This window comes from Clarias gariepinus, chromosome 16, assembly GCF_024256425.1.
Source record: "Clarias gariepinus isolate MV-2021 ecotype Netherlands chromosome 16, CGAR_prim_01v2, whole genome shotgun sequence".
NCBI lineage: Eukaryota > Metazoa > Chordata > Actinopteri > Siluriformes > Clariidae > Clarias > Clarias gariepinus.
In genome coordinates, this window is record NC_071115.1 from 24343398 (window position 1) to 24357181 (window position 13784).

Here is a 13784-nt window from a genome sequence, read left to right on the forward strand (position 1 = left end):
CAGATACATGAAAACTGAAGTAAATCTACTCGATTACCTTCAACTATCTAGAAAAGCAATAAACATGGCTACATTTTCTTTTGTGATCTTTGACCTTTAGGCTCATTTCCCACTTTCACACACTTCCTGATCACAATCAATCACAAAATCATAAAGTCTATTAGTCTTTGTCAGTCATTTGAAGGTAGCAGTATGTAGCTGGTTGGTAGACTAAACACATGCTGTATGTTTTATTTAGCCTAGAGCTGTCACTGCAGAAGTGCATGTAAAGACCTCTCATAAGGGAGGTGGAGTGAATCTAAAATGTTAATACGGCTAAATCCAACCGTGCACTTAACCATTAAACTCTACTAAATGCTAAGTTCATAGCTAAATTTTACCCTGCATACTAGTTGTTAGGCTTTTAACTGCTTCTGTCAAGGGGTTGCCACCGAAGAAATCTGTCTGCACATAACTTGGCACAGGTTTTATGCCCGATGCCCTTCCTGACACATCCCTCCCATTTTATCCAGCCATTTAATCATGGCTGGAGTTAGGGCATTGGGTGGGAATTTAAACTGGGCATTCTACATGGCTTGCATGTACTTTCGAGATAAATTGCCAAAAAGCACATCGAAGGAAATATCCACTCTATAACATATTAAAGATGTTTATATTGAAGTATTTTAACATGTTTATCAATTCTGGTGTATTTTTCATCTTTCTACATGGCAAAAAGCTGTGGTTGCAGTTTTGTAAAACGCTGTCTAGATGTTAATTTTGCAGCTAAACTCTGATTTAGAAAGTTTTAAAGCATTCCTGTATGACTGAAGAATGTGCAGGAGAAAGAAAAAAAATCTTACATTACACATACCTGCTAGCTGCAACATGCCTGTGCTGCTACTGCCACTTGCTAGCTACAGTACATAAAACGTTTAGATTATCTTCAGGCAAATGCTAAGAAAGGAAAACTCCTTAAAGGTTATAAGAATTGTCTATGGGTGTGGGAGAATTTCATGCCCTGAGGCAACAGCAGCGCCATCTGGAGCTTGCTCCGAATACTTGCCCCCAAATAAAAAGGGTGCGTAACTGAAGCCGAGGAAAATAAAGGAAAGAAAGAAGCGCAGGGTGATGAGGAGGTTTTTCCGAGGGCTGAGAGATGAAGATTACAGTCAGATTCAGTATCTTACAGCCAAGTGCAGCCGTCTGGCACAGGAGAAAGGTAAGCCAAATGAATATCACTCACTATTTAAATAGACTATAAATAATTCACAGATCTATTTACTGAAGATCATGATCTATAACTATTATATGAATGGAAAGTATAATAATAGGCACTAAAACAGCTTTTAGTCATAATGTACTAATTGTTATGAGTGATTGCACTCAGTGTTATAGTGGAAACAAAATATAGTGAATCTTGAAAAATAATTGATTAAAAAAAAGGTTTCATACGTCTATTTTAAAGCTTTAAAGGAGGTGCGTACAAGTCAAACTGGGCTTTTGATTGTGCAGAATAAGGCAACACAGCAAAATCTGTTCACTGAGGCTTGGCATCAAGGCAGAAGTATTTCTCAGTACGCTGGAGACATGATCAAATCCCAGAAACTCCTTTAATTGCTCAAACGTGGAAATGGCTTGAACCAAGGTCAGGACTGTGCGGTTAACTCCCGGCTAAGCTCCTGTAAAGTGCAAGTGGTGCTGGTGAATAATTGTGTGTACAGTTTCCAAAGACACATGCATCTCTGCCAAGTTGGTGACAAGTTATCCATCGATTTTCAAGGATCAGGAGCCACTTGCTTTTGTAAATTTCAGTTTTGGCTTGAATGCCCCTTGTACTATAAGGTGAAAAAACTGTACACCTGGTCTCATACCAACCCAGCAACAAGGACAGTTTGATACTGTTATTACTGAGGATATTAGTCTAAACAGTAATTAGCACACTATGCTAATAGAGAATAAATAGACATTTATTCTCTATTAGCCATAACTTACATGCGCTGCCTATCTCTTTCTCAGAAATATGGCATGGCTCAGGTGTTCTACTAAGCTTAGTATTTCTTTCATCTACTAAGGATATATACAAAATCCTTTGTACACTAAAACAAAAAAATCATTAGTAATTTATAATAATTACTGATAAAACTACAAAGGAGTATAATAAGAGTCCAACCGTAAGTGCTTATGACATTTGAATAAGACCTGTCCAGGTTTTTCACGTTTTAGTATTTAACAGATTTTCCACATGTGTGTGTGATTAGAGCTTTATGTAGCGAACACTAGCATTCTTTTCCTTTAAAGGCAGAAAGCTGTCACTGTTATAATTCGTGAGGCTGGTGCTTTGGACAGAACAAACAGACGCATCTTACCAGCCAGAAATGTAACAATGATACCAGACACAATGGAACACCTGTTAGTAATCCCAGAATTCTCATTGCTAATTAACTATTTATGTATTAATGATGTACCTAATATGTTCACTAAGGCAAATATTTTCAAATACACTTTATAACCAAAAGTATTCGCTTGCCCGCCTTCACATGCATATGAACTTGAATAACATCCAATTCTTAATCTATAGGGTTTAATTTGATGTTGGCCCACCCTTTGCAGCGATAACAGGTTGCTGGAATAACAACTCTTCTGGATAGGCTTTCCATACGGTTTATGTTGGAACAGGAAGGGTCCATTCCCAAAGTTTTTCCACAAAGTTGAGAGCATGAAATTGTCCAAAATGTCCTGGTATGCTAAAGCATTAAGGGTTCCTATCACTGGAAATAAGGGGCCCCCGAGCCCAACTCCTGAAAACCATCCCCACACCAGTTCCATGACTGCATACCAGTGCACAAAAAAAAGGTCCATAAAAACATGCGTGAGCGAGTTTGGTGTGAAAAACCTTGACTGGCCTGCACAAAGTCCTGACCTAAACCCGATAGATAGAATACCTTTGCGAGCTAGGTCTTCTCTTTCAACATCAGTGTCTGACGTCACAAATGCGCTTCTGGAAGATTAATTAAAAAACCTATTTGAAGCTATTATAGCTGTAAAGGGTGGGCCAGCATCATGTTAAACCTTATGGATTAAGAATTTTATATTACTGAAATTCATATGCATGTGAAGGCTGGCAATTAAATACTATTGGCAATATAGTACAGTAGAACCTTGGATTGCAAATAACTTGGTCTGCAAATGTTTTGCAAGACGAGAATTTTTTTTAAATAACTTTAAAATTGTCAACAAGTGTCATTAGAGAGGTTTCTTTTTAAAGAAGTTTACCAACAGAGCAGTGTTTCCGTCAGTGAGTGTATGTGAAAGACACAAGCATGCGCACAGATACGGTATTAATATTTGCGACAGACATTTTCAATTACTGAGTACTGAAGCGCCACTACTCCTTAACTGTTTTTTTTTTACTTTTGCTAGCTGAGCGCTGCAGGGGTGCAGCATGGGGGCGCTGCTACTGGGTAAAAGTCAGGGCGGATGTGGGGAAAAAGATAGATGAGTGGTTATGAACGTTTAGCTCCCTAACTGCTGTACTGTGCGGTAACGTGAAGCCTGACTTTAGCTAAGCTCACCTCAGTAATGTCAGGTGCCTCAGTATTACGATAAGCTGAAACGTATATAACGCCAACAAATTTTATCATTTCATAATATTGGTGTAGTCTGGTCAAGTAGAAGAGCTACAGTTTAAAAACCTTATTTAAATATATTAGAATGCACAGTGCACCAAAGTTTGTTACTTATGAGGCTGCACAGCTTAAAACTAGTCAGGGTGCCTATGCTGACCCATGTACCCTGACAAAAGCACTTACAAACATGCACCGGAGCATTAGAACTGGACCATGGAGCAGTGAAAGAAACTGGCCTGTTTGGATGAGTCACGTTTTCTTTTTTTGGAAAGCATTTCCAGAACAGTAGAGGTTATTATACAGAAAATATAGGGAATACATATTGAATTGAAAATTCAAAAACAAAGTTTTTGCCATCTAGTGCATCTCTCTCTCTCTCTCTCCCTCTCTGTATGTGCATTAGCACATTTAATTAAAAAGAGATTTTGTGCATATGTTTGTAGCAGCGTTGGAGAGAGAGTGTGTGTTATCCCGAGAGTCAGCACGGGTCCTGCAGGTAGAGTTGGAAACTGTGTGTTTGCAGCTCCGACAGAAAGAAAACACTGTCCAGGAGCTACTTGGCAAGCTCCAACACCAGCAGGTACCTCCCTTGAGTGTTTTTTAATGGGTAAATGTTATACGCATTCTGCTAATGTTTTAAGCACAATATGATATACTACAAGGAATGCGAAAGCCAGAAGTAAAAAACCTTGATAAGACAGCAGGCCTAATAAACGTGGGACAGATATGTGTGTAAAGAGCGTCACTGGTGTGTTTGGACTTGTTCTGCGCAATAAGTGTAGGCAGTAAGTTTGAATTACATATCTACAGGCATCCTAAAAAAATGTCATTTGTGTGTGTTTAATACTATATATAATTTATATCTACTTGTGAATGAGAAGTGAACATTCCTGGCTTTGTCCTTTGTTTCATGCAACATTTAGAGAAAAGACTGATGATAATATATAGGCAAATTTTACTTTATTATATGTGTGTTTATAATACTGTATTATTATGGTATATACATTGAGCAGCCATAACATTATAACTACTGAAGGAGAAATTGAACAACACACTAGAAAATCTCTGGGAGGATCATGGGTACCCAATGCCCACCCATGCCAAAAGGGAACCAAAGGTCAGCTTATCCAGTCTGATCTGACAGAAAAGCCGATTTAGCACATGCTGGCCATGATAGAAAGGCACCAGACCGCCCAGTACACCACAGACCACTGTTTAGCAGGCAAAGAGCTCAAGAATCACCAGGAAAAGAAGAAGAGCAGAATCACCAGATCTTAAATCAACCAAGCACCTGTGCAACGTGCCAGAAAAACATGTCCAATTCATGGAAGTCAGACTCCATAAACCAAGGCCCCCACAGGGTCTGCTGCCAATATCCTGGTGCCCACACTACTAAGCATAATGTTTTGCATTGGAATGTTATGGCTCATTGGTGTATACACATAGTTCTGGAAACTGAAATATTTCTTTTTTCATGTACCTCAACCACTACAAAAAGCTCTACCTTAAACTTAAACTGATGTATTTACCTTACAAAATAAAACATTTACAAGAAAAACTACAAAATGCAAATGTTTTCTTTTACATATTGTGATTGAGGATAGATTAAGATGTGTAGGCTTAACATTAATTAGCGGTGCGGTTGTGTGTGCTTTTATGTGTAGCATGTTGTGAACACAAGTGACACAGCTCTATTGAGTGTTCACTTGGAGTCAATAAACTCAGAGCTGGAATACCTCCAGTCCACTGAGAAGCAGCTACTAGGTTTTGTGGAAGAGCTTCACCAGGAGACGTATGAGGCAACCAAAAAGGCAGAGGGCCTGGAAGCAAAGCTCCACCAGGAGGCTCAGCTCCATGCCAAGCATACAGAAAATCTGCAAAGAGAGTTGGAGAGGTACCATTAGTAGTGACTAACCATGTATATTACATTTATTTGTAGGTTTACAAAGTACATGAGTATGTATTAACATGCACCTACTGTATTGTCTGATCTTATTCTGATTGGTCAGAAAGTCATATGAGCTGCAGGAGCTGCAGAAGGCCCATGAGGCATTGGAGTGGGAGCTAAGTGAGCAGAAAAGTGCCCATCAGAATACAGTGCTGGAATTGCAGCTCGAAAACACAGCTAGTGTACACAAACTTAGAGAGATGGCTGAGCAGGTGGAGTGGTTGTGTGAGCAACAACGCAACTGGATATGCTGCATCAAAAGGTGTGTGTGTGTGTGTGTGTGTGTCTTTGAAAATAATGTGGAAGCATTTGTCTGTTGCTGATGGAAATACAACACATTTTTTGAACAGTGTGTGTGTGTGTGTGTGTGTGTGTGTGTGTGTGTGTGTGTGTGTAGGTTTAAGGACTGCCTGAATGATGAGAAGGAGGCCCTGGTTCTGCAGGTGAACAGGTTACAGGAAGAATTGTTGGATCTGAGAAAGAAACCAAAAACTCAAATGATCGGTGGAGAAGATACAAAACCCAAAATGCCTTGCAGCAGGTAATGCTTTTTAAAAGTTTAGCAACCAAGGAATGAAGAGTCAGAATATTTTGATAAGTATTAGCACTTTCTTTACAGATGGGATGTTGATGCCATGTTGGACCTGCAGATAGAGGCAGACAAGTGGAAAGTTAGATACCAGGAACTCTTTAGCAAATTCACATCACACCAGGTACACACATAACCGCAAACATAATACTCATGTAACTCATATTTCAGTAATAATTTCTTATGTAGCTTTTAAGCTGTTGTTTAAGATATTATGTATTTGGCTTTTTAGGTGGATTGTCATGAGGACTTATACCTTAAACCACCATGAAGTCATGAGTTTATGCACTATTTTTAAGTGTCTACTACTATTTAGGGAGAAGCCCAAACTAGTGACTTGTAATAAAACAATTTTTTGCACACTAACATAAAGTAGTTTGTTTAATATTTCCCCTCTTGGATTTATGGTCCATATTCTCCAAATATGTTCAAATATGTTCATATGTTCATGTTTTTTTTTTTATATAAAATAAATAGTCTGCTATTTTACACAATTTAACTGTAACACATTTTACATACATATCCCAAAGCATTACATATTTACATACATATCCCAAAGCATTACATACCTCAGTACTTTGAAAGTCACTACAGTACAAGTGCAACCACAGTAAACTTCATGAAATTATTCTAGTGACACACTTTGCTATATTAAACACTTGACTACTTTATACACATTACAGTGGATCCTTGAATTGTGAGCATAATTCGTTCTGGAAGTGGGTTCGTATATCAAAACACACGTAAATCAAAGTGAAATTCCCCATAAGATATAATGAAAACTCAGATTATTTGTTCCACAATCCCAAAATTATCATTTTATGCAATTCATTATTGTAAACACTTTACTATCTATAATCCTAAAAATTTTACACACATCACCTTTTTTACATTCTTTATTACTTTAAACATGTCACTATTTCACATACTTCACTATTATTTATTCTAATTTACTATTGTGAATTGTTTTTTACACACTTTATTCCTTTACAAACTCTGACGCCTTTCATACAGATTACTGATTACCTTTGAAGACACTGCAACCCAAAGTACACTGTTTACTACATGTGTCAGTACAGTAGTGTGTTAGTGAGTCTTTACAAAATTCTTTGTAAATACTTACACATTTCAGTATCATTTAAATTTTTATGCATCTTCAGACTGTAGTTTGAGTGCAGTTTACTCCACTATTTTACAGTACCTCACTATTTTATACAATTGACTATTGTAAATGCTTTTCTATTTAACAAAAATCATAATTTTATACACATTACTAATTTAAAACTTTAAAACACCAATACTTTACACATTTCATTAATTTAAGCATTTTAAATACTCGACTACCTCACATACTTTAACCAACACACTATATCCCCAAATTAACAGCTTTATTATTTTTTCTATTTTACTATGTTGTATAGTACTATTTTTATTGAAGCTATGTTACTTGAATCTTACACTCATTAACTATTTTCTATTTCGGTATCCTGTTCGAATTGTTCTACACACATTCTAATACTTTACAAACCTCAATTCCTTACATGATCTACTGTATCTCCTCATACATTTCTCCCCTATGCAAACAAGTTAGCACATGCTTCACTAAATTACATTTACATTTAGGCATTTGGCAGACTCTCTTATCCAGAGTGACTTGCATAAGTCTGCTTTACAATACTTACAATAACTACTTTACACTCTTAGTTCTTTACACAATTTACTACTGCAAATATTACTTTACACATTTCACTCAATCCCACAATCAACAACTTTTCACACAATTTACTAATTTACATATTTTATTTTCATACTCTTAAATTTTACACAATTTATTACCCCCTTCAATTTACAGTTTAACATACTCGCATGCTCTTAATTTTACATATAGTTTTTTGATTACTTCCCTACACGTGTCACTTCTATCCACACATCTTGTGGACACTACCTCACATTATTCACTTATAGCACTTCTTTACATTACCAAGATCAGAACTTTGCTCATCAATGCTTTGCCCTTCACTGTCACACAACAAACTTACTTTGCATGGTACGGAAATTTTCTATTACTCTCACTCATTCTTTATACTGCTTATCCTGTACAGGGTCACAGGCCTAGGTCTAAAGCCTACCCTGGGCGGGGTGCCAATCCATTACAGGACACACACACACACACACACACACACTCACTCACTCACTTACTTACTTACTCTACTACCTACTGGTAATTTGGAAATGGCAATTAGCCTTGGAGGAAACCAAAAACCCACCAAGCACAGAGGACATGCGGACATGGAACATGCAAACTCCACACACACAAACATGAAGGCGCCGCACATGCCATTGACCCTGGGGGTGCAAGACCTCTGTGCTAATCTACTCCACCATGTTGACTAACGTTAGGACAGTAATACCTTATTTACATTTACACATAAAATTATAAGCAGAGATAAAATTTGAAATGACAGCAATGACTACTGGCTTAATAGCTCTTTTTTTATTTTTTATGTTAGCACTAAAAATAGAAACACACACACACATACATACATTCATACTCAAGATTTACATCCAGCCACTCCAGACACACTCCACTACATATCACCTGATACACCCCTGTTTCCTGTCTACATAAAACTAAACCCAGAATTACAACAGTGTTATATACACACATCATTATTCTGAAAATCCCATTCCCAAGAGGACAGAGCCATGGACACACACACAGCCACACATATTCTACCTTGCATCGTCTGGCTCAAATGAACCACAGTACATTAATGAATGTATTTCCAGGCGCTAAAATCCAACCATGACTTTTATTACACTTTAGCATGAATAACTATTTCTAGACTATTTCTTATTAGTACATACTTTAGGGGCAGTTCTTACTGCTGCATAAAATAAATTCGAGCTTATGACCATTTACACATCAGCACCCGGCCAGGAAATCTTGCTAGCTGATGATATACACACTCTTAAATATACTTTTACAGCTGTTTTATTGGTGTTACAATGGTGGTCTGTTCATATAGGCATGCAGACGCAAACACATACACACCGTCCCAGAGCTTTCCATTTGCGTCGTATGAGCATCAGCAGTCCCCCCCCCCCCCCCCCCCCCAAAAAAAAACCTCGTTTATTTACGACTTTCTAGCTTAATGCTAGCACATTCTTTACTTTGTTAATTAGCTGGAACCTTTTTGCTAGTTTCTTAGCAGTGATTAGGACTGTTGAAGGTGAGCTTCACAATGTATGCTCAACTGTAAAAGTGAAAAGATTCTGCTGCATTATTCTCGGTTAGCTGTATGGCTAACACAGCAAATAAAAGCTTATAAATCCTGAATTCTAAAACATAAAATTCATTACAGCAAACGGGAAGTTAAACAACTTAACATGGTGTGTGTGTGTGAGTGTGTGTGTGAAAGAGAGGGGGGGCTGGGGGAGGGAAGAGCGTTATCCAAGCATAGCATAATCCAGTTAGCATGACTTGTTCAACTTCAGTTAAAATAAATGTTTATTTGAGAGTAAACATTAACTTTTAAATCGTTAGAAAATTGAGAGACATTATATATATATATATATATATATATATATATATATATATATATATATTTTTTTTTTTTTTTTTTTTTAGAAGTTAAAACGTTTTTCAAGTGTGCAGTGTAGTAAATTGTGTAAAGAAGACAGAGATAGATAGATAGATAGATACACACTTTTCCCCAGCAGATGGCACTGGTGTATCAGTTTGACAAAAAAAAATATCAAAGCAATATGGTTTTAATTACAGCTGGGAAAACTGCAAACTACACTTACACAACTTGACACACACCTTATTACAAAATGAGCTATTATTATTATTATTATTATTATTATTATTATTATTATTATAGTAGTATTAGTACAAACAAAACTTCCACATTTGTGTGTGTGCATGCACTTAACATTTTGACTCTGCTACTTAATAGCTAAAACACACACACACACACACACACACACACACACACACACACACACACACACACACAAAAGTAAGTATAAATTGACTTTAACTGAACACATGTGTCTTAGTAGTAGACACACACACACACACACACACACACACACACACAGACAGTGATGATTAACTTCAACAGTGAGTAAGTCTCTCTGTGATTCAGCTCTCACTGCTGATATCATCCAAATATTTTAAGGTTTCATCCACAGCAGGCAAAGTTTACTCAGGACACACACACACACACGCACGCACACACACACACACACACACACACACACACACACACACACACACACACACACACACACACACACACACACACACACACTCACTTTAGCCCTGGACCAAATTAACTACTCATATTTCTGCATGTCTGTATGTCTACCTATTTGCATTTAATAGATAAAGTAACTAATGTATACAGTAAATCCTTAATGATAATAATAATAATGAATATTAATAAATGAGGATTGGGTCAAATAAAGAAAACAAACAGGTAACTTAAGAAGTGTTTGCATAAATAAATGAATAAGTTAAAAAACAAAGAAGTATTACATAAGTAATTATTATTATTATTATTATTATTATTATTATTACATATTTTCTTTCTCTTCTACTGTTCGTCTGTGGACCAAACACCAAGTTACTTTTTATGCTTGCATAATTGGCTCTTAAAACTGATTCTGAAAAGAGTGCATAACAATATTAAATAAATAAATAAAGAGGTTATTATGCATATTAGTAATTTATTTATGTTAATATTTATGTAATAAGTAATAAGGACATTTTTATTGGATCATTACTATTTTAATGATAATGTTATCAAAGCACTACACACTACTGTGAACACTCAAAATCACGCACACATCAAATGGTGGCCTGTTGCCAGACAAAACAATCCTGCTCCAATGCTAAAAATATGTGAGAGAAAGACATTTGATCTCTTATCACACACTACACCCTACACTTTTACACGACACACTATGCTCTTGTGTATCTAGTAATTTAGGATAAGTATGTTTTAAAGGTGGTAACGATACATATCTGGACATTATCATTTTGCACCAAATGTAGGTAACAAGTTACTGTACAGTAACAGAAACAACTGGCAATTTCAGAAAACAAAATGGCTGCCCTAAACGTTGGCTTTCAGCTAGCTTCTGTAGAATTGCATCGTTCTTGCTCAGATTTTTGGCCTTTTTGAAAATGTCATACTGCGGTTTTCAGGCTGGCATGCAAACCCGTTATCTGAGTGAGTCTCCTTGTATGAACAAAGTATTATGATTAAAAGTCTGGAAAGTATGTCCTAACTGTCCTAGCATATGTGTTACAGGATTTAAGTAGTTTTGTGGGTCTCTTTTATTTTACTTCTTTTTCTTCTTCTTCTACTACTTATTGTAAAGTAATATAAATTATATTAAAACAAAGAAGTGTGATAACAAGCATGTGTATTATCATCTAATATGCACAACAAGGTTAATAGGATATATGGAGATATATAAACACACACACACACACACACTAATCTCATCTAATCCCTGCCAGATAGTCTGCAGTGTGCGTTTAGAGAAAGAGAGAGATGCTTAATAAAAGCTTATATTGTAGTGACAAGCATCTTAAAAAAAAAAACCTCAAACATATACATACTTTAGGCATACACACACATGCACACTCGCACTTGCACGCACATAAAGTCTTTGCCTTTCCAAAACACCATCCAATCACGCGACTTGGCTTAAGAGGGATTTAAGAAACTCTGTCTCCTTTGCCCTATCGGTCACACATCTCCCTCTCTCTCTCATACACACGATATCCAGAAAGTTTTTCCATATAAAAAAAGTTTAAGCGTCGACCCGTGCCGGTGCAGAGAAACCGCTGAGGCATGACTTGTTTCTCCCTGTGTGCGTGCGTGTGATTTGTGTGTGAGGATTGCAATCCCTTTTAGCTATTTAAAACATGAGCTTAATCGGAGTGTGACGGCGACTGTGCACCGAACGAAAGCTCACAAATCCATCTGGCTGTAATGATATGATATGATCCACGAATGATAATCATCTAACCCTGTATCATTGTTTATCAGTACAGTATCAGCTTACAGCTTCACCTTCTGAAGAGAGGTGAAGCCTGGTATGGCTTGTGTTGATGTGTATGACAGGGATTTATGAGATTTTAAAAGTTTCGTGCTTTAATAAGTTCCTGGGTAAGCTGTTACTATAGAAACGATAACATATTGGACAGAGTTTTAATATTGCAGTCAGGACTACCATCCGATCTGGTGTAGAACATGAAACAGCAATGTCTGAACCACTGGATTTGGGAATTTAGCAATACACATGCCAGGCAGCTTAATAGGAACACCTGTTTACTTGCTTATTCAACCAGTCAGCAAATTGTGTGGCAGCAAGACAATGCAAAATAGATTATTATTAAATATTGTATCATAATGCATACATTAAACAACAGAATGTTGATCAAATATGGTAAGGGGCAGTTCAGCAAGCAGTAACCCCTTGTTGATAAATAATGGCTAGACTGGTCTGAGCTGACAGGGTGTCAATGGCAATCACTCTTTACATTCGTGGTAAGAGGAAAAGCATTTCAGAAAGCACAAGATGTCAGATCGTGAGGATGATTTGCATCAACAGCAGAAGATCACATCGGATTCCACCTTCACCAACCAAGAACTGGAATCAAGGTTTTGATCTGAACAGCTGAAGATCAGAAAAAGGAGCTGGACCTCTAGGTGGCACATCAGCAGGTGAATATGAATTTATCATAAGAAAGTAGAACAAGCCTATTCTCTACATGTCCCGTTAGTTATTAGCATGAAGTTGTGGCAAAACTGTGTGTGTGTGAGTGTGTGAGAGAGAGCAAGAGATGCGGTAGATGCAGTAACTGGGTTAACCCCTGACCTCTGACCCAGTGCTCTTCAGTGTGTGTGAAAGCCATAATAAATTTTTCGACCTCATGTTTTTAGTTAGGGATGAGTCTAAATTTTCCACTCAAGTGTGGAATAGTAAGTGACAGATTTACAAGCATTAGTCACATTTTTTCCCATGGAAAATTACAGCGTGATATAGAATACAGAGAAATATTTTTACTAGAATCTGGTGTAGAAGATTTTTGCTAGTAATTAGTATATACAATATTAAATACACATTTTACTAATTTTTTTTTAGCAAAAACATTTATACAAAAGTGATTTATACAAAGACATAAAAATGTAACTATGTGTTTTAATAATGCATGGTTTAATGAAAAAATCTACAGTCATTCTTTAGGAGGTGTGCATTATTATTTTATATTGCCATGGCTTTAAAAGTTGTTCCGCTGTAGTGCAGACTGAGGTTAATATTAATGCGCTTGTTCTAATTAGGGCCCAAGCATCTCAATATCAACTGTTGAAAAAAGTTTGTTGCATATTTTGGATAGTAACAGGAAAGTTCATGGAATTAGATGGTGTGCCCAAACTTTTGCCTGGTACTGTATGCCAGGTTCACAAATTAATTTCTGGGAAAAGCTGGAGTACAAGCCAGCTCATAATTTCTTCTTGATTTTGCTAATTGACAATTAATAATCAATGGATTAAGATTTCCCAACATTGATTCACCATTTTTCCATCCAGAGCACTTAAAAAGGATAAGCAAA

At 36.8% G+C, this 13784-nt stretch overlaps 1 protein-coding gene across 1 annotated transcript; it reads left to right on the plus strand.

Moving 5' to 3' along the window:
• The first annotated feature begins 1107 nt into the window (after window positions 1-1107).
• On the plus strand, window positions 1108-6498 carry LOC128544084 (hyaluronan-mediated motility receptor). The gene is made up of 7 exons (XM_053514043.1): window positions 1108-1201; window positions 4052-4188; window positions 5273-5502; window positions 5618-5818; window positions 5954-6097; window positions 6176-6269; window positions 6378-6498. Exons 1-7 carry the CDS (start codon window positions 1111-1113, stop codon window positions 6414-6416), a joined length of 936 nt encoding a protein of 311 aa, XP_053370018.1. The 5' UTR covers window positions 1108-1110; the 3' UTR covers window positions 6417-6498.
• The last annotated feature ends 7286 nt before the right edge of the window (window positions 6499-13784 follow it).

Coding starts and splice junctions, on each gene's coding strand:
- LOC128544084 (XM_053514043.1), top strand. CDS start 1,111: ATGAGGAGGTTTTTCCGAGGGCTGAGAGATGAAGATTACAGTCAGATT. Junction 4,189..5,272: donor GCAAGCTCCAACACCAGCAG/GTACCTCCCTTG, acceptor TTTTATGTGTAG/CATGTTGTGAACACAAGTGA. Junction 5,503..5,617: donor CTGCAAAGAGAGTTGGAGAG/GTACCATTAGTA, acceptor CTGATTGGTCAG/AAAGTCATATGAGCTGCAGG.